Source organism: Serinus canaria, chromosome 28, assembly GCF_022539315.1.
Source record: "Serinus canaria isolate serCan28SL12 chromosome 28, serCan2020, whole genome shotgun sequence".
Lineage (NCBI taxonomy): Eukaryota > Metazoa > Chordata > Aves > Passeriformes > Fringillidae > Serinus > Serinus canaria.
In genome coordinates this window covers 1,524,665-1,544,654 of record NC_066341.1, presented here as the reverse complement: position 1 = coordinate 1,544,654, position 19,990 = coordinate 1,524,665, and the positions used below count along the sequence as shown (strand labels likewise).

The window sequence follows — 19,990 nt, the reverse complement described above, 5'->3', positions numbered from 1 at the left end:
TGGCCACCCCTGAGCTGCTTGGGATGGCAGCAGCAGAATCCTGCAGGATTTTCCCTCCTGGCTGTGGCAGTTTTAGGGGAGAAGGGACAGCTCTGGACAGGAATTCCACAATGCTGAGGGGAAATTTTGACTCATTGTTGCCCAAAACCTGGGATTAGGATGAGCTGAGGCAGCAGACAGGGCTCCACAGAGTTTAATTGCAATTAGAGTTTACTTCCAGGGGCAAACACGGAGCAGCTGAGCCCAGCCAGGGCTGGAATGAGCATCCCTGGATTTTAGGCATGGCAGCCATGCCACCCCCCAGGCGAGGCTTGGGGTCCATGAGGGCAGAAATCCCTGGATTTCTCCATGCCTGGAGCATCGGGATGAGGCCATGGCGATCCTGGGAAGAGCTGGAGCTGCTGCCTCACTTCTTCTTCCTCTTGTTCTGGAACAGCTTCAGGATGTGGTTCTCGATAACCTGTTGGACTGAGGCAGGGAGAGGGTGGAATTCAGGGAAGCTGCTCTGGGAAGGATCTGGTCATCATTTTACTCTTGTTTTCTGAGGGAAAAAAAAATCTCAGTTTTCTGAGGGGAACTCCTGTTTTCTGAGGAAGAATCCCAGTATTCTGAGGTAAACCCATGTTTTCTGAGGGCAAAATCCCTGTTTTCTGGGGCAAAATCTCTGTTTTCTGAGGGCAATCCCTACTTTTTGAGAGGAAATCCCTGTTTCCTGAGGGGCAAATCCCTGTTTCCTGAGGGAAATCCCTGTTTTCTGAGGGCAATCCCTGTTTTCTGAGGGAAAAATCCATGTTTCCTGATAGTAGACACTTGCCTTTCTTGTGCCCCAAGGCCATGGCCAGGTCCATGGGGGTGTACCCTGAATCCACCCAGAAAAACCCCAATTTTCTGAGGGAAATCCCTGATTTTTGAGGTAAATCCCTATTTCCTGAGGGAAATCTCTATTTTCTGAGGCAAATCCCTGTTTTCTGAGGGGAAAACTCCTGTTTCCTGATGGAGATCACTTGCCTTTCTTGTGTCCCAAGGCCACGGCCAGGCCCATGGGAGTATACTCCAAACTCGCCCAGCAAAATCCCCATTTTCTGAGGCAAACGCCTGTTTTCTGAGGTAAATCCTGCTTTTGGAGGCAAACCCCTGTTTTTTCAGGGAAATCCCTGCTTTTTGAGGGGAAAATCCATGTTTTCTGATGGAGGACACTTGCCTTTCTTGTGTCCCAAGGCCACGGCCAGGCCCATGGGGGTGTACCCCGAATCCACCCATCAAAATCCCCATTTTCTGAGGGAAATCTCTATTTTCTGAGGCAAATCCCTGTTTTCTGAGGGGAAAACCCCCGTTTCTGATGGAGGACACTTGCCTTTTTTGTGTCCCAAGGCCACGGCCAGGCCCATGGGAGTATACTCCAAATCCACCCAGCAAAATCCCCATTTTCTGAGGGAAATCTCTATTTTCTGAGGCAAACCCCTGCTTTTTGAGGTAAATCCCTACTTTCTGAGGAGAAAACCCCCGTTTCTGACAGAGGACACTTGCCTTTCTTGTGTCCCAAGGCCACGGCCAGGTCCATGGGGGTGTACCCCGAATCCGCCTCCTCGGTCAGGTCAGCGCCGCACGCTGCGGGTCAGCGATGGGAGCTGCCACGGGGAGCAGGGACCCCCAAAAGCTGCCCCTCGCCCCCCAGGCTCTCCTCCCACGGCAGGGAAGCAGCGATTCCAGGAGATGGAACCAGCAGGAGCAGGTTTTTGCCTTACCCAGGAGAGCCTCCACACACTTGACGTGGTTCCCGCGCACGGCGTAGAGCAGGGGGGTGCCCCCGTTCTGTGGGGTGCCAGGGCAGGGAGAGGTCGTTCCTGAGCTCACACGGCTCCTGCTTCTCCCTGCTGTCCCTCGGGGGCTGCCCCACTCGCTGGGATCCATCCCAGCCTCTCCTGGGATCCATCCCAGCCTGTCCCAGTTCTGGACTGGGATCCATCCCAGCCTCTCCTGGGATCCATCCCAGCCTCTCCCAGCTCCAGACTGGGATCCATCCCAGCCTCTCCTGGGATCCATCCCAGCCTGTCCCAGCTCTGGACTGGGATCCCATCCCAGCCTCTCCCAGCTCCAGACTGGGATCCATCCCAGCCTCTCCCAGCTCCAGACTGGGATCCATCCCAGCCTCTCCTGGGATCCATCCCAGTCTGTCCCAGCTCCAGAGTGGGATCCATCCCAGCCTGTCCCAGTTCCAGACTGGGATCCATCCCAGCCTGTCCCAGCTCCAAACTGGGATCCATCCCAGCCTGTCCCAGTTCCAGACTGGGATCCCATCCCAGCCTGTCCCAGCTCCAGACTGGGATCCATCCCAGCCTGTTCCAGTTCTGGACTGGGATCTGCTGGGATTCCCCCTCCAACCTCACCCAGTTTGAGGCTGGGACTCACTGGGATCCCATTCCAGCCTCTCCCAGTTCCAGGCTGGTGTCCCCTGGCCACGCTGATGGCACTGGGGAGGCTTGTCCTGATGTCCCTGCTGTCCCTGCTGTCCCCCGGTGTCCCTGCTGTCCCCGGTGTCCCCCGGCCATGCAGGTGGCACTCACCCAGTCATAGGTGTTGATGTCCACGTCCCTGTCCAGCAGCATGGTGACAATGTCGGTGTAGCCGCCCATGCTGGCCAGGGCCAGCGCGCTCTCGCGCTCCTTGGCCAGCGCGTGGGGATCGGCGCCCTGGGGACAGCGGGGACAGCTGGGTCACATTGTCCTGGGGACAGCGGGGACACAGGGGACACTGGGTGACACTGCCATGGGGACAGCGGGGACAGCTGGGTCACATTGTCCTGGGGACAGTGGGGACACGGGGGACACTGGGTGACACTGCCATGGGGACAGCGGGGACATTAGGGACAGCAGGGACGTGGGGGACACTGGGTGACACTGCCCTGGAGACAGAGGGGACAGCTGGGTCACACTGTCCTGGGGACATGGGGGACATGAGGGACAGCAGGGGACAGTGGGGACACTGGGTGACACTGCCCTGGGGACAGCGGGGACATGGGTGACACTGCCCTGGGGACAGCGGGGACATGAGGGACAGCAGGGGACAGTGGGCACACTGGGTGACACTGCCCTGGGGACAGCAGGGACATTAGGGACAGCAGGGGACACAGGGGACACTGGGTGACACTGCCCTGGGGACAGCGGGGACATGAGGGACAGCAGGGGATAGTGGGCACACTGGGTGACACTGGCCACAGCGGAGACAGCCGGGTGACACTGCCCACGGCCACCCTCCCTGGGCTGACACGACCCTGGGGACAGCAGGGACAGCCTGGTGACACTGCACACAGTGTCCCCACAGTGGGGACAGCTGGGTCACACTGCCCATGGCCACCCTCCCTGGGCTGACACTGCCCTGGGGACAGCAGGGACAGCCTGGTGACACTGCACACAGTGTCCCCACAGTGGGGACAGCTGGGTCACACTGCCCATGGCCACCCTCCCTGGGCTGACACTGCCCTGGGGACAGCAAGGACAGCCCAGTGACACTGCCCATGGCCACCCTTCCTGGGCTGACACCACCCTGGGGACAGCAGGGACAGCCTGGTGACACTGCCCACAGTGGGGACAGCTGGGTCACACTGCCCACGGCCACCCTCCCGGACTGACACCACCCTGGGGACAGCGGGGACAATGGGGACAGAGGGAGATCCCGGAATATAAAAAAAAAAGATCCCAATAATTAAGGCAGATCCCAGGATCAAGGACAGACACCAGGACTAAAAACAGATCCCAGGGTGAAGGACAGGACCCAGGGTGAAGGACAGGTCCCAGGACCAAGGACAGGTCCCAGGACCAAGGAGAGGTCCCAGAACATTCTGGAAGCCCCGCAGCTCCCACGGCCTCACCCACTCCAGGAGGTGCCGGACGGTCTCGATCTCCCCGAAAGCTGCAGCCCAGATCAGGGGGGTGAAGCCTCTCTCGTCGGGTTTGTTCACCAAATTCTCACCTGGGGAGGTGACCACAGCCAGGTGAGCCCCCCCAGTGCTCCCAGTCCAACCAGTCCAACCAGTAAGGGCTCCTAAACCACCCCAGCCAGCTGCTGGATGGTTGGAACTGATGATTTTTGAGGATTTTTCCAGTCTCCAAAACGGGAGAAATCTCCACCAAAAGCCCCAATTCCAACCCCAGTGGTTTTATGGCTGAGTGAGACCCGAGTGTGAGGTCACCAGAGGGGACCTGGCAGGTCCTGGCAGGGCCAAAGTGACACCAACCTTTCCTCAGGTGCTCCTTCAGCTGGATGAGCTCCCCTTGGGCAGCGAGCTGGTGGATGGACAGAGCTGGAGGAGACAAATCCATCAGGGAAAAGAATTCCCTGCAAATTTGGGGGGTGGGAGCTGCCCCAGGGTGGCCCCAACCCCTGCCCTGCTGTCCCCAAAACCCCAGGGTGGCCCCAACCCCTGTCCCCTGCTGTCCCCATGTCCCCATGGGCAGCACTGCAAGGGACAAATCCATCAGGGAAAATAATTCCCTGTAAATTTGGGGGGTGGGAGCTGCCCCAGGGTGGCCCCAACCCCTGCCCTGCTGTCCCCAAAACCCCAGGGTGGCCCCAACCCCTGTCCCCTGCTGTCCCCATGTCCCCATGGGCAGCACTGCAAGGGACAAATCCATCAGAGAAAATAATTCCCTGTAAATTTGGGGGGTGGGAGCTGCCCCAGGGTGGCCCCAGCCCCAGTCCCCTGCTGTCCCCAAACCCCCAGGGTGGTCCCAACCCCTGCCCTGCTGTCCCCAAAACCCCAGGGTGGCCCCAACCCCCGTCCCCTGCTGTCCCCATGGGCAGCACTGCAAGGGACAAATCCACCAGGGAAAAGAATTCCCTGTAAATTTGGGGGGTGGGAGCTGCTCCCAAAATCTTGGGGTGCTCCCAACCCCTGCCTTGCTGTCCCCAAAATCCCAGGGCGGCCCCAACCCACATCCCCTGCTGTCCCCAAAATCCTGGGGTGACCTCCCCTGCTGTCCCCATGTCCCCATGGGAAGCACTGCAAGGGACAAATCCACCAGGGAAAAAGAATTCCCTGTAAATTTGGGGGGTGGAAGCTGCCCCAGGGTGGCCCCAACCCCTGCCCTGCTGTCCCCAAACCCCCAGGGTGGTCCCAACCCCTGCCCTGCTGTCCCCAAAACCCCAGGGTGGCCCCAGCCCCAGCCCTGCTGTCCCCTGCAGCCCCAGGGGACACTGGTGGCACTCACTGTCCAGTGTGGCCGGCAGGGCTGACACCTCATTGCCTCGCTGTCTGTTGGTCAAGGTGTTGGAATGCTTCAGGGGGAAACCTGGGACAGCACAGAGGGTCTGCAGGTCATTCCCCATCAATTTGGGGTCATTCCCCATCAATTTGGGGTCATTCTCCACCAATTTGGGATCATTCTCCACCAATTTGGGGTCATTCCCCATCAATTTGGGGGTGTTCTACATCAATTTGGGGTCATTCCCCATCAATTTGGGGGTGTTCTACATCAATTTGGGGTCATTCCTTATCAATTTGGGGTCATTCCCCATCAATTTGGGGTCATTCCCCATCAATTTGGGGTCATTCCCCATCAATTTGGGGTTGTTCTCCATCAATTTGGGGTTATTCTCCATCAATTTGGGGTTATTCCCCACCAATTTGGGGTCATTCCCCATCAATTTGGGGTCATTCTCCATCAATTTGGGTTTATTCCCCATTAATTTGGGGGTGTTCCCCATTAATTTGGGGTAATTCCCCATTAATTTGGGGTTTATTCTCCATTAATTTCTGGTTTATTTTCTATTTATTCCTTCTCTATTAGTTTATTCTCCATTTATTTATTTATTTATTTACTCTCCATTAATTTCAAGTTTATTTCCTATTTACTCTTTATTTATTTATTTATTTACTCTCCATTCATTTTAGGTTTATTTTCTATTTATCATTTATTCATTTATTTATTTATTTATTTATTTACTCTCCATTCATTTCTGATTTATTTCCAATTTCTTTAAATCCACACCACCCAGGTCCCTCCTCCCATTTCCCATCCTTGCTGGGCTCCACTTGGGAATCCCAAAGTGTTTCCAGCCCCAAATCCGAGCTTTTATTGGGAAAAATCCAAGGAAAATAAGATTTCCATCTCCAATCCCAGCTGCAGTGGAGCTGCAGTGACCTCTCAGGGCTGGCAGGAGTGGGCACCAAATTTTGGGATTGGGATTGGGATTTCCCACATTTAAACAGCAATTTAAGGCTCTTTCTTGGGAATCCCAAAGTGTTTCCAGCCCTTGATCTGCAGTTTTATTGGGAAAAATCCAAGGAAAATGAGATTTCCATCTCCAATTCCAGCGTGGAGCTGCAGTGACCTCTCAGGGCTGGCAGGAATGGGCACCAAATTTTGGGATTGGGATTTCCCACATTTGAGGCTCCTTCCCGGGATTTTTGGGATGGGGGGATCCCAGGGAATTTCCCCTCTGTGCCCCACTCACCGTCCAGGGCCGGGGCCTCGCTGGGGCTCTGGGAATCCACGGGAGCAGCCGAGGAATTCCGGGGGGTCTCGGCTCCACCTGCAGCCCGGGCACCTCGGTGTCACCCCCGGGGGATTTTTGGGGTGTCCCAGGCTGGGTGGTCCCATCCAGCTCGGGATACCCCAAACAGACCCCATTTCCCAGGAGGATCCCAGGTTCAGTTTGTCCCCAGCATTCCCAACTCACCATCCCCACATTCCGGGGGTGCAGCGTCCCCGTCCTGCTGGGGACACCCCGAGGGGACCCCGCTGTCCCCCATGCTGCCTCTTCAGTCTTTTTTCACCCAATTTTGGGGGGGGTCCTGGGGGGCTCCCTGAGAGCTCCTTCACCTTCCCTGCACAAGGATGGGGTGGGAGAGGGGGAAAAACAGGGACATGTGGGACAGACCCCGAGTGCCTGAGACCCCCAGACTGCAGCGGGGGCTGGGGTCCCCTTTGCCCTCCCCAGCCCCATTCCTGGGGTCCCCCTTGATCTCCTCACCCTGTTCTGGAATCTTCCCTTTCCCTTCCCTTCCCTTCCCCCTCCCTGTCCCTTGTGTCCCCCTCCCTGTCCCCATCCCTGTCCCCATCCCTGTCCCTTGTGTCCCCCTCTCTGTCCCCATCCCTGTCCCTTGTGTCCCCCTCCCTGTCCCCATCCCTGTCCCCCTCCCTGTCCTTTGTGTCCCCCTCCCTGTCCTTTGTGTCCCCCTCTCTGTCCCCATCCCTGCCCCTTGTGTCCCCCTCCCTGTCCCCTGTGCCCCCATCCCTGTCCCCATCCCTGTCCCTTGTGTCCCCCTCCCTGTCCCTTGTGTCCCCCTCCCTGTCCCCATCCCCGTTCCCGGGATCGCTCTCGCCCTTCCCATCCCCATTCCCGGCATTTCCCACACTCCGCTCCCGCAGCTCCTCCGAGCCCGGGACCCCCGGGACTCTCCCCAGCCCCTCACCGCCGATACCGATCCCGTTGCCGTTGCCTTTCCCGGTCCCGTCCCCGGTTCCCGATCCGCTCCCGTTCCCGGTCTCACCGCCGCCTCCCGGCGGTCCCGCCCCTCACTTCCCGTTCCTGATCCCTTCCTCATCCCGTTCCCGTTCCCGTTCCCGTTCCCCATCCCGTCCCCGTTCCCGCTCTCACCGCCGCCTCCCGCCGCTCCCCCCCCTCCCTTCCCGTTCCTGCGGGGCCCGCCTGGGCCGGGCCGCGCTCCCCGAACCCGCCCGGTCCCACCTCCCCGTGAGGGCGGCCTTAAAGCGACACGACGGGGTGGCAGCGGGACCGCCTGGCCTTGGGGACACCCTGGGGACACTTTGGGGACACTCTGGGGACACTCTGGGGACACCCTGGGGACACTTTGGGGACACTCTGGGGTCCGAGGGGGGCAAAGGCCGCGACACCACCAGACCCCTCACAGTGCAGCACGGTCAAACCGGGAGCCACCGAGAGTCCCCGCGGGTGACAACGGGGACATGGGGGGGTGGGGTGGGGGGGGGGGACGGCGAGGGTGACACCGATTTGGGGGTGGGAGCGCTAAGCGGAACGTTGCCCCCGCGGCCGCGTTTCCAGCCGGGGCTATTTTCCCTGCCCGGGGCGGTTTCCGGGGCGCGCCGGCGGAAGCGGAAGTGGCGGCGGGCGGGATGGAGGAACCGGAGATGCAGCTGAAGGCGAAGAAAGGTGGGAGCGGGAAAGGCGGGACCGGGACCGGGAAAGGCGGGACCGAGAAGGGCGGGGATGGGCTGGGAGAGGCCCCGCCGCGGTGGTTTGGCCGTTGGTGTGCTGTGGTTTGATTGCCGGCCTTTATCCCCGGGGCTGCTGTTGGGGAGAGCCCCTGGATGTCCCCTGGAGTTTTCTGTGGGGATTTTTCCAAGGTTTTCTGTGGAGAAATTTCCAGGGATTTCTGTGGATATCCACTGAGATATTTCCATGGATTTCTCTGGATTTCTGTGGATTTCCACTGAGATATTTCCCGTGCGTTTCCCTGCATTCCCGCTGAGCTCTCTCCCGGTTTATCCCTACTCTGTTAATCCCGTTTTTTCCCCCGTTTTTCCCCCCTTTTTTTCCCCCGTTTTCCCCCCCGTTTTTCCCCCGTTTTTCCCGGTTGTTTCCCCGTTGTTTCCCGGCTGTTTCCCGTTTTCCCCCGGTTGTTTTCCCCCGGTTGTTTTCCCGGCTGTTTCCCGGTTTTCCCCCGGCTGTTTCCCGGTTGTTTCCCGGCTGTTTCCCGGTTGTTTTCCCGGCTGTTTCCCGGCTGTTTTCCCGGCTGTTTTCCCGGCTGTTTTCCCGGCTGTTTCCCGGTTTTCCCCCGGCTGTTTCCCGGTTGTTTCCCGGCTGTTTTCCCGGCTGTTTCCCGGTTGTTTCCCGGCTGTTTTCCCGGCTGTTTTCCCTGGCTGTTTCCCGGTTTTCCCCCGGCTGTTTCCCGGTTGTTTCCCGGTTGTTTCCCGGCTGTTTTCCCGGCTGTTTCCCGGTTTTCCCCCGGCTGTTTCCCGGCTGTTTCCCGGCTGTTCTCCCGGCTGTTTCCCGGCTGTTTTCCCGGCTGTTTCCCGGTTGTTTCCCGGCTGTTTTCCCGGCTGTTTTCCCTGGCTGTTTCCCGGTTTTCCCCCGGCTGTTTCCCGGCTGTTTCCCGGTTGTTTCCCGGCTGTTTTCCCGGCTGTTTCCCGGTTTTCCCCCGGCTGTTTCCCGGCTGTTTCCCGGCTGTTTTCCCGGTTGTTTCCCCCGTTTTTCCCTGGCTGTTTCCCGGCTGTTTCCCGGTTTTCCCCCGGCCATTTCCCGGTTGTTTCCCGGCTGTTTTCCCGGTTGTTTCCCGGTTGTTTCCCGGTTTTCCCCCGGCCGTTTCCCGGTGTTTTCCCGGCTGTTTCCCGGCGGCAGTGACGGACAAGTTCACGGAGAGCCTGTACGTGCTGGCCAACGAGCCCTCGGTGGCTCTGTTCCGCCTGCAGGAGCACGTGCGCCGCTCCCTGCCCGAGCTGGCCCAGCACAAGGTGAGCGTGGGAATTCTGGGAATCATCATCCTGGGAATCATCATCCTGGGAATCATCATCCTGGGAATCATCATTCTGGGAATAATTCTGGGAATGAGCATCCTGGGAATTGTCCTGGAGATCGTCCTGGGAACAATCCTGGGGATCATCCTGGGAACCGTCCTGGGAATCATTCTGGGGACCATCCTGGGGATCATCCTGGGATCATTCTGGGAATCATTCTGGGAATCATCCAGGGAATCATCCTGGGAATAATTCTGGGAATCGTCCTGGGGACAATCCTGGGGATCATCCTGGGAATAATTCTGGGAATCATTCTGGGAATCGTCCTGGGAACAATCCTGGGAACCATCTTGGGCACCATGCTGGGAATCATGCTGGGAATCATCCTGGGGAATCATCCTGGGGAATCATCCTGGGAACCATTCTGGGGACAGTCCTGGGGACAATCCTGGGGATCATCCTGGGAACCATCCTGGGGATCGTCCTGGGAACCATCATCCTGGGAATAATTCTGGGGACAATCCTGGGGAATCATCCTGGGAATCATCCTGGGAATTGTCCTGGGGATCATCCTGGGAATTGTCCTGGGAACCATCCTGGGAATCGTCCTGGGAATCATCCTGGGAATTCTGGGAACAATTCTGGGGATCATCCTGGGAATAATTCTGGGAATCATTCTGGGAATCATCCTGGGAACCGTCCTGGGGATCATCCTGGGAATAATTCTTGGAAGCATTCTGGGAACCATCCTGGGAATCATCCTGGGAATCATCCTGGGAATCATTCTGGGAATCGTCCTGGGGATCGTCCTGGGAATTCTGGGGACCATCCTGGGAATCGTCCTGGGGACAATCCTGGGGATCATCCAGGGGATCATCGTGGGGACAGTCCTGGGGACAGTCCTGGGGATCGTCCTAGGGATCATCCTGGGAATTCTGGGAACAATTCTGGGGATCATCCTGGGAACAATCCTGGGGACAATCCTGGGGGCATCCTGGGGACTGTCCTGGGGATCATCCTGGGAATTCTGGGAACAATTCTGGGGATCATCCTGGGAATCATCCTGGGAACCATCCTGGGAATAATTCTGGGAATCGTCCTGCGGACAATCCTGGGGATCATCCTGGGGATCATCCTGGGAACAATCCTGGGACTCATCATCCTGGGACTCATCATCCTGGGAATCATCATCCTGGGGATCATCCTGGGGACAATCCTGGGAATCATCCTGGGAATCATTCTGGGGACCATCCTGGGAATCGTCCTGGGGACAATCCTGGGGATCATCCAGGGGATCATCCTGGGGACAATCCTGGGAACCATCCTGGGAACCATCCTGGGGATCATCCTGGGAGTCCTGGGGATCGTCCTGGGGATCATCCTGGGAACCGTCCTGGGAACAATCCTGGGAACAATCCTGGGAATCATTCTGGGAATTGTCCTGGAGATCGTCCTGGGAACAATCCTGGGGACCATCCTGGGAACCATCCTGAGGATCGTCCTGGGAACCATCCTGGGGATCGTCCTGGGAATTCTGGGAATCATCCTGGGAATCATCCTGGGAATTCTGGGAACCATCCTGGGGACCATCCTGGGGCTGAGGGAGGAGCCCACCTGGCCCAGCTCCTCTGGGAATTCCTGCCTGAAAATTCCCAGTGGGGGTTGTCCAGGCTGGAGCTGTTCCCTGGGCCCTGGGATTGCATCCCAAATCCCAAATCCATTCCCTGGAATTCCCAAATCCATTCCCTGGGTCCTGGAATTCCATCCCAATTCCATTCCCTGTATCCCGGAATTCCCAAATCCCAAATCCATTCCCTGGGATTCCCTGAAAATCCCAAATCCATTCCCTGGGATTCCCAAATCCCAAATCCATTCCCTGGGATTCCCAGATCCCAAATCCATTCCCTGGGCTCTGGGATTCCCAGATCCCAAATCCATTCCCTGGGATTCCCAAATCCATTCCTTGGTCCCTGGAATTCCCAAATCCCAAATCCATTCCCTGGAATTCCCAAATCCATTCCCTGTATCCCAGAATTCCCAAATCCCAAATCCATTCCCTGGGATTCCCAAATCCCAAATCCATTCCCTGGAATTCCCAAATCCCAAATCCATTCCCTGGGATTCCCAAATCCTAAATCTATTATTTGTGCCCTGTATCCCAGAATTCCCAAATCCCAAATCCATTCCCTGGGCCCTGTCCCTCATCCCAAATCCTCTCCAGCTCCTCCCTGCCCCTCTGGAAGCAGCTCCAAGTTTTCCTTGGATCCTTCCCTTCTTGGACACTCCAGGGGCAGCCTCAGCTTCCCTGGGAATTCCATCCCATCCCATTCCAGGCAGGAATTCCATCCCAAATTCCCATTCCCAGTTTGGATCCTGCCTGATCCCTGTTTTTCCCCTCGCAGTCAGACATGCAGAGCTGGGAGGAGCAGAGCCAGGGAGCCATTTACACCGTGGAGTACGCCTGCAGGTACGGGAATTCTGGGAATTCCGGGAATTCCGGGGCTGGAAAACCCAGCAGGATCGAGGGAACGAGGATGGGAGGAGCTGGGGTTTGGGATTTCCACCTTGAGAGGGAAATTCCTGGAATTCTGGGCTGGAAAACCCAGAGAATTAATTGGGATTTGGGATTTTCACTTTGAGAAATTCCTGGAATTCTGGGCTGGAAAGATCCAGAGAATGAGCTGGGATTTTCACCTTGAGAGGGAAATTCCTGGAATTTCAGGAATGAGTTGGGGTTTGGGATGAGGTTTGAACACTTTGAGGGTGAAATTCCTGGAATTCTGGGCTGGAAAACCCAGCAGGATCCAGGGAATGAGTTGGGATTTGGGATTTCCACTTTGAGAGGGAAATTCCTGGAATTCTGGGTGGAAAACCCAGGGAATTAATTGGGATTTGGGATGAGCTTTGAACACTTTGAGGGTGAAATTCCTGGAATTCTGGGCTGGAAAATCCAGGGAATGAATTGGGATTTTCACTTTGAGAGGGGAAATTCCTGGAATTCCAGGAAAACCCATCAGAATCCAGGGAATGAATTGGGAAGAGCTGGAATTTCCCAACTCCTCCCAGGAATTCCAGAACTTTCTAAAACCTTTCCCCAACTTCCCACAGTTCGAAACTCCTCAAACCTTTTCCTCCCTGGCCTTAGAGTGGGAACCAGCAGAAATTTGGGAATTCCAGCTCCCTCTTTTTCCCACTTTTTCCCACTTTTCCAGTGCCATCAAGAGCATGACTGACAGCAGCGTTTACTTCAAGAGCATCGACAGCCTGCTCAAGCATTCCATCGCCCTCAAGGAGCAGCTCAGCGCTGCCCAGGGCCGCAGGTACCCCCAGAATCCCGGGAAAAACATTCCAGGATTATCCAGGACGGCATTCCAGGGCTTTTCCCCCATTCCCTGGGGGGAATCAGTGCTGTTTGCTAAGGGAAAATGGGAATAAATTGAATTTTCGGGAGGATTTTTGGGATATCCGAAGGATTTGGAATGCAGAAATTGGGAAGAGGCATCCCTAAAATCCCAGAAAAAACATTCCAGGATTATCCAGGACGGCATTCCAGGGCTTTTCCCCCATTCCCTGGGGGGAATCAGTGCTGTTTGCTAAGGGAAAATGGGAATAAATTGAATTTTCGGGAGGATTTTTGGGATATCCGAAGGGTTTGGAATGCAGAAATTGGGAAGAGGCATCCCTAAAATCCCAGAAAAAACATTCCAGGATTATCCAGGACGGCATTCCAGGGCTTTTCCCCCATTCCCTGGGGGGAATCAGTGCTGTTTGCAATTCCAAAATGGGAATAAATTGAATTTTCGGGAGGATTTTTGGCGTATCCGAAGGGTTTGGAATGCAGGGATTGGGAAGAGGCAACCCCCCAAAATTTTTGGGATTTTAAAATAAAATTTTGAGGGATTTTTTGGGGATTTTTTTTTTTTTTGATGATTTTCTATTCAAATTTTTATGGATTTTTTTTAATTTTTTTTTTTTTTTTTATTCTCAGGGTATTTTTGGGGGAATTTTTTTTTAATTTCTTGAGGGATTTTTGTGTTTCTTTTGATTTTTCTTTTTTTTGGGTGGGTTTTTTGGGATTTGTCCACTCCCTTCCCCCAGCAAACCCCAAATTTCTCACATTTTCAAGCTGCTGAATTTAACTTTTTCCCTCTTTTTTTTCCCCCACAGCACCATCACCCCCCATCCCAAGAACCCTCCAGCCACCTCCTGATTTCCTGAATTCTCCAAAAAGTGAAAAAAAAACCCTCCAGGTATTGAAACCCCTGAATTCCCAGGAAAACAACCCCAAAAAAAAGCTGAAAAATCCCAAATTTTGAATTTTGGGACCTTTTTTCCATCAAAAAAAAAGAGTGGGGGTTGTGTTTATCCTTTGGATTTTTTGATTTTTCCACCCCCAAAATGAGGTTTGGATTTGGGAATTTCGTATCAAAAGCTGGGAATGTCAACAAAATTCCAAACTTTTCTTGAGGAGGAATTCTCCAAGGAGAAATTTAATCAGGAAGAGAAGAAAAAGGAGAAAAAAAAACCTCAAAAAAATATAAAAATCCCACAACATTCTCCTGAGCTTGGAGCTCCTTTTTTATCCTGGGGTTTCCAAGGGCATGGAAGAAAAAAAATGAGGAATTTTAGGTTTATAAGGGAGAAAAAATTTTTCCCACCCCAAATCCGCTCTTGGCCACCCCAAATCTGCTCTGGGCCACCCCAAACCCGCTCTTGGCCACCCCAAACCCGCTCTTGGCCACCCCAAACCCGCTCTTGGCCACCCCAAATCTGCTCTTGGCCACCCCAAATCCGCTCTTGGCCACCCCAAATCTGCTTTGGGCCACCCCAAATCTGCTCTTGGCCACCCCAAATTTGCTTTTCCCCACCAAGCACTGATTGATTATGCTGATTAATTAATGATTTAATCAACACGTGGCCGGGGTTAATGACCCAGCCCTGGGGTCATTTTGGTGGCCACCTCTGGGCCAACAATTTGGGGTGCCCCAGGAGCTCCTGGAATTCCCCCCAAAAAGAGAATTTCAAATCCTGGAAATTAAACCCCCCTGGATTGGATTTAGCCAGCTCTAAATTCACCGGTCCCAATTTCTAGAGTCTCTAAAATTCAAATTAAAGAGCTCAACTCCAACCCTGGTGTTCACGGAGAGAAATTTGGGGGATTTTCCACCGATTGCTCCCCAAAATTCCCTTTGGGAGGGGACCCTGCAAATCCTCACGCGGATTTTGGGGAGCCAGAGGAGTTGGCACCGCGTACCCCTCACTCCCCGTTCCTGCCGCATCCTCCCGCCCTTCCCTTCTGCCCAGACCCCTCCGGGCATTCCCGGTCCCTCCGGACCCTTCCGAGCATCTCCGCCTCTCCCGAGCCCCGCCAGCCCCGGTCCCGCCTCTCCCGAACCCCTCCGGTCTCTCCTGAGCCCCCCGGTCTCTCCAGCCCCGCTCCCGCCTCTCCCGAACCCCTCCGGTCTCTCCAGCCCCAGTCCCGCCTCTCCCGAACCCCTCCGGTCTCTCCAGCCCCAGTCCCGCCTCTCCCGAACCCCTCCGGTCTCTCCAGCCCCAGTCCCGCCTCTCCAGAACCCCTCCGGTCTCTCCAGCCCCGGTCCCGCCTCTCCAGAACCCCTCCGGTCTCTCCAGCCCCGGTCCCGCCTCTCCAGAACCCCTCCGGTCTCTCCAGCCCCGGTCCCGCCTCTCCCGAGCCCCTCCGGTCTCTCCAGCCCCGGTCCCGCCTCTCCCGAACCCCTTGAGTCCCGGTCCCAGCGGCTCCCGAGCTCCTCCGGCCCCGGTCTCCGCCTCTCCCGAGCCCTCCGGTCTCTCCAGCCCCGGTCCCGCCTCTCCCGAACCCCTCCAGCTCCGGTCACCGCCTCTCCCGAGCCTCCCAGACCCGGTCCCCGCCTCTCTCGAGCCCCTCCAGCCCCGGTCCCCGCCTCTCCCGAACCCCTTGAGTCCCGTTCCCAGTGGCTCCCGAGCCTCCCAGCCCCGGTCCCAGTGGCTCCCGAGCCCCCCAGCCCCGGTCCCCTCCTCTCCCGAGCCCCTCCAGCTCTGGTCCCGCCTCTCCCGAGCCCCCCGGTCTCTCCCGCCCCGGTGCCCGCCTCTCCCGAGCCCCGGTTCCCCGGTGCCCCCGCTGGGCGGCTCTCACCGCTCGGGCCCGGGCTGTCCCCGGCCCAGCTCGGTGCTGGAGTAGCCGTGCAGGAGGCAGAGCAGGAGGCAGCTCACGTTGAGCACCGGGCAGAGCGCGGCCAGCACGGCCGATACCGGCAGCAGAGCGGCGGCCACCGGCTCCGGCAGCCCCCCGCCACCGGTACCGACGGCAGCTGGAAGATGAGGCTGGAGGAGAGCAGGGCCATGGCAGCGGACAAGGTCCCGAAGAGCAGCGGCACCGTCAGGGCTCGCTGCGGGTACACGGAGGGCATGGCGGGGCCGGTACCGGCACCGGCAACCGGGGGAACCGGGGGTGCCGAACGTGCGGGACTCCTCGGCGCCGCCGCTGCGGGAGATCGGACGGGAGAATGGGAGCCGGGAATGAGAACCGGGGACGGGCACCGGGCCGGGAGCGCCTCCGTTCCGCGGTGTCCGCCGGGGCGGGCCGGTCCTGCCTCCGGGACGGCTCCGCCCCCGGTGGGGCCCCGGGAGCAGGAGCGGGGACTGAGGACAGACAGACAGACAGACGGACAGCCACCGAACCGCTTCCCCCATTCCCAGCTCTGCCGTTCTCTGGGAAAACCCCGGGATTGACCTCCCGGTGTGGGAGCGAGGGCACCGCGATTCCCGCATCCCCCGGGAGCGGCACTTTTGGCCTCCACCTGCTCCGGGACCGTCCCCTCCAGCACCCCCCGGGAATTCCCGAAACGTTCCCAGTCCCGCAAGGCTGGGAAAGGACCCTCGGGCCGACCCCTGGGACCCCCGCGAGTTTCCCATGCCTTATAAATATCCTGGGAAGCGGAATCCCAGCGTTCCTGTGGGATCCTCCCCGCCAGCTCCTTCCCCCTGGGGGAACGGAGCAGGGAAATTCACCCCGCGGGTCACCTGGCACCTTGGCAATGTCCCCGCGCTTCCTGGCACAGCAATTCCCCCCGGAGACGCCACAAAGGGGACACGAGGGGACATCGGGGTGCCACCCCCATCGCGGTGCCACCAGCCGGGGCTGTGGCATCCAGACAGAGGTGATGTTTCTGTCTGCCGGAAGAGCAGTGCTGGCTGTCCCTTTCTGTCCCTCGCTGTCCCTCGCTCCCGTCCCGCGTGGGTGGTTCCCGCTGGCACCGGAGCCGGGCAGGACACGGGGCTATTTTGAAGTCCCTCCGTGTTGGCCTTGGCAGCAGCAGCAGCACTTTGGCTCCAGGCTCCTTTCCAGCATTTTTGGGAAGGGGGGGAGGGAGGTGGCAGTCCCTGGGACTCGGCCCAAAGTCCTCCTGGTGACGGCATCTCTGTCCCTTTCCCGTGTCCCGGGCGGTGACAAAGCTCAGCCGTGTCCTCCGGGGTGCAGCTCTCACCCCAGGGCACTGAGCACCCCAAAAAAAATCCCCAAATCCCGGGATTTTGGGGCAGGAAGAGCCTCGAGAGGGAGCTGGGAAGGAGCAGCCGGGCCCAGCCCAGCTCGGAGGGGACCGCGGGGTCCCTGTCCCCAAAAACGGCTGGGAGTGACCCTGGGCAGTCCGAGGTGAAGGAAGGACAGACGGACAGGACAGGGATGTCCCACACCCAAAGAGCCACTCGAGTGTCCCCAAAGTGTCCCAGGGACATCTGGATGTGTCACCTCAGACTCTGCCGAAGCTCCGGCGCTTCTATTCCCCCCCCGCCCCGCCCGCTCTTCAGGATCAATTAATATCGCTGGCGAGGCTAATTAACACTCCGCTAATTGCGCTCTGGAAATCACCAGCTTTAAAAGCAGCTCTGAGGAAGATGAGCGCCCCAGAGCCTCACCCAGAAATTCCTCATTTCTCCAGGTTTTCCTCCCGAGCTTCCCGGGAATGGGAGGCGGGACAGGACCCCCAGGATGTCCAGGGTGCAAAAGTGGGGCTGGGGGGGACCTGATTCCCTGAATTCCCTGATATTCCCAGATTTCCCTGATATTCCCAGAATTCCCTGATATTCTCTGATATTCCCAGATTTTCCTGATATTCCCTGATATTCCTTGATTACCCCTGATTTCCCTGATTCACCTGATTTACATGATATTCCCTGAATTCCCTGATGCTCCCAGATTTCCCTGATATTCCCTGATTCTCCTGATATTTTCTGAATTCCCTGAATTCCTTGATATTCCCTGAATTCCCTGATATTCCCTGAATTCCCTGAATGCCCAGATTCCCCAGATTTCCCTCATATTCCCTGAATTCCCAGATTTCCCTGATATTCCCTGATTCCCCTGAATTCCCAGATTCCCCAGATTTCCCTCATATTCCCTGAATTCCCAGATTCCCCTGATATTCCCAGATTTCCCAGATTCCCCTGATATTCCCAGATTTCCCTGATAATCCCTGATATTCCCTGATATTCCCAGATTTCCCTGAATTCCCCTTTTCCCACCTGCAGCGCCCCGACCCCCCTGGCCACGCCCCCTTCATTCACCCCGCCCCTCACCCAGACAAGGGCGTGACTATGCAAATAAACACCCACCGGTAACCAATGGCAGAACAGCCCGGCTGCTGTATGCAAATCTTCGAGCGGAGTGGGCGGAGTTATGCAAATGTCAGCGGCGGTGCTCGGTCAGGCGGCGGCAGCGCGCGCTCCGGGGACACGAACGGGACCGGGACCGGCACCGGGAGCGACACCGGGACCGACAGCGGGAGCAGCACCGAGAGCAGCACCGGGAGCAGCACCGGGGTCTCCCCGGCTCCGCTGCAGCGCCGGGAGGGCGCGGAGCCACCGAGGAGGAGGAAGCGCCGCTGCCCAGGTGCGTGTCCCGCGGCGGGCACGGCGGGTCCCGCGCTCCGGTGGCACCGAGCCGAGGGGACAGTGACAAGCCACAGCAGCGCCGTCCGCTCCGTTTTCCCTCTCCGTTGCTCCGTCCGCATCCCGGCGGGGCTCACGGGCAGGGGGAGCGGGGCCGGCCCGGGGAGGGGCCGGTGCGGCCGGGCCGGCGCCCGGCGGGCTGCTCTGGGCACGGCGGAGCCCCGGCCCCCGCCCCGCCGTCTCGGGATGGCGGGCTATAAAAAGCCTGTGGTTTGCGCCGAGCTCGGGGCGGTTATTTTTACTCGTGTCTGCGCAGGGAGGAACGCCCGGGTTTAACCCAAAAGTGCAGCCTGGGTGGCAGCCGCCCTGCCCCGGCCCCGCCGCCACCTCCCCGCCACCCCCGGGGCCACCGGCGCCTCCCGGGGGGCTGCGGCTGAGCTCGAGGCGCACGGGGAAACTGAGACACGGTAGCGGCGGGCTGTTGGCTCGGTGTGGTTGCGGGGATAGCGAGCCTGGGCACCCCCGATGGCGCTGTCACCTCTCTGGGGTGGCACGGCGGCCTGGCTGTGCCTGGCACGTGCTGGTGGCAGCCCGGTTCCTTCCCGCTCCCAGGAGGGGACAACGTGGCCAAGGCTCCTGCCAGGGGCATCTTCAGGGTGGTGGCATCTCCATGTGCCATCTTCAGGGTGGTGGCACTCCATGTGGCACCTCCAGGGTGGTGGCACCTCCATGTGGCACCTCCAGGGTGGTGGCACCTCCATGTGGCATATCCAGGGTGGTGGCTCGTCCATGAGGCATTTCCAGGGTGGTGGCACCTCCATGTGGCACCTCCAGGGTGGTGGCACCTCCATGTGCCATCTCGAGGGTGGTGGCACGTCCATGTGCCACCTCCAGAGTGGTGGCACCTCCACGAGGCACCTCCAGGGTGATGGCACCTCCAGGGTGGTGGCACCTCCAGGGTGGTGGCACTTCCATGTGCCATCTCCTGGGTGGTGTCCCAGTGCACCTGGGTCCCCCTGGCACCCGTGGAGAGCGAGGTGGATCCTCTGCCAGATCCTCCTGCCCAGCCCAGCCCGCTGCCAGCGTGTCCCTGTCCCTCCTGTCCCTCCTGTCCCTGTCCCTCCTGTCCCTGTCCCTCCTGTCCCTGTCCCCATTCTCAGGGATTTTTTACTCCTTTAATGCCAGAAACATTCCCAGCGCTGCCAGTCTGGAGTTTCCCAGGGAATGAATTCCCATGGAAGCTCGGGATGGGACCGAGGGCTGTGTCCCCCAGGGGACCCCCCGGCCACCCCTGGGGACAGGGCTGGGAAAGGAGCGGGGGTGGCCACCAGGACATCCCGGCCCTGGCCCTGTGCCACGGCCCCGGCTGCCAGCTGGGCACGTCACGGTGACGTCCGGGAGCTCTGGGGGAAGGAGGGAGGTGGGTGCAGCCTCAGCTCTGGTTTGGGATCCCAAACCTGCCCAGAGCACCCAGGAATTCCAAAAAAAGCAGATTTGGGAAACTTTGGGAGATTTCTGTGCAAGGGTAGAGGGATCCTGCTGGGCCATGCCAGCACTAAACCAGCCTAAACCAGGTACTAAACCAGCCTAAACCAGGCACTAAACCAGCCTAAACCAGGCACTAAACCAGCCTAAACCAGGCCTCAGGTCTGGTTTGGGATCCCAAA

The 19,990-nt window shown here is 58.2% G+C and overlaps 3 protein-coding genes across 10 annotated transcripts in view; 2 read left to right on the top strand and 1 right to left on the bottom strand.

The window, feature by feature from the left end:
• Positions 1 to 177: 177 nt before the first annotated feature.
• Positions 178 to 7,680, bottom strand: RFXANK (regulatory factor X associated ankyrin containing protein). Of its 6 annotated transcripts, none has more exons than XM_050986100.1 (10): positions 7,600 to 7,680; positions 6,679 to 6,826; positions 6,454 to 6,531; positions 5,208 to 5,288; positions 4,235 to 4,300; positions 3,869 to 3,969; positions 2,565 to 2,690; positions 1,746 to 1,812; positions 1,528 to 1,608; positions 178 to 468 (listed from the first exon to the last, which is right to left on the bottom strand). In XM_050986100.1, the coding sequence occupies exons 2-10, from the start codon at positions 6,749 to 6,751 to the stop codon at positions 407 to 409; spliced, it is 735 nt and encodes a 244-aa protein (XP_050842057.1). In that variant the 5' UTR covers positions 6,752 to 6,826; positions 7,600 to 7,680; the 3' UTR covers positions 178 to 406. The 6 variants fall into 6 exon arrangements, with proteins under 6 accessions (XP_050842057.1, XP_050842059.1, XP_050842056.1 ...); XM_050986102.1 differs by lacking the exon at positions 7,600 to 7,680 and adding an exon at positions 7,493 to 7,560; XM_050986099.1 differs by lacking the exon at positions 7,600 to 7,680 and adding an exon at positions 7,415 to 7,552.
• Positions 7,681 to 8,010: 330 nt separating this feature from the next.
• BORCS8 (BLOC-1 related complex subunit 8) overlaps positions 8,011 to 19,990 on the top strand; it is a 92,094-nt gene continuing 80,114 nt past the window's right edge. Inside the window, exons 1-5 of one of the 3 annotated variants that reach the window (XM_050986287.1) lie at positions 8,017 to 8,133; positions 9,322 to 9,434; positions 11,840 to 11,904; positions 12,650 to 12,757; positions 13,605 to 13,994. In XM_050986287.1, the coding sequence (XP_050842244.1) occupies positions 8,097 to 8,133; positions 9,322 to 9,434; positions 11,840 to 11,904; positions 12,650 to 12,757; positions 13,605 to 13,647 (366 nt within the window). In that variant the 5' untranslated portion in view covers positions 8,017 to 8,096 and the 3' untranslated portion in view covers positions 13,648 to 13,994. Of the gene's footprint in view, positions 8,134 to 9,321; positions 9,435 to 11,839; positions 11,905 to 12,649; positions 12,758 to 13,604; positions 13,995 to 19,990 lie in introns of those variants that run through there. The other 2 variants (XM_050986284.1, XM_050986286.1) reach the window with 2 other exon arrangements.
• The window catches only part of MEF2B (myocyte enhancer factor 2B), a 12,414-nt gene continuing 10,543 nt past the window's right edge, over positions 18,120 to 19,990 (top strand). Inside the window, exon 1 of the mRNA XM_050986289.1 lies at positions 18,120 to 18,324. The gene's annotated coding sequence lies outside the window, so the exon portion shown is untranslated. The remainder of the gene's footprint in view (positions 18,325 to 19,990) is intronic.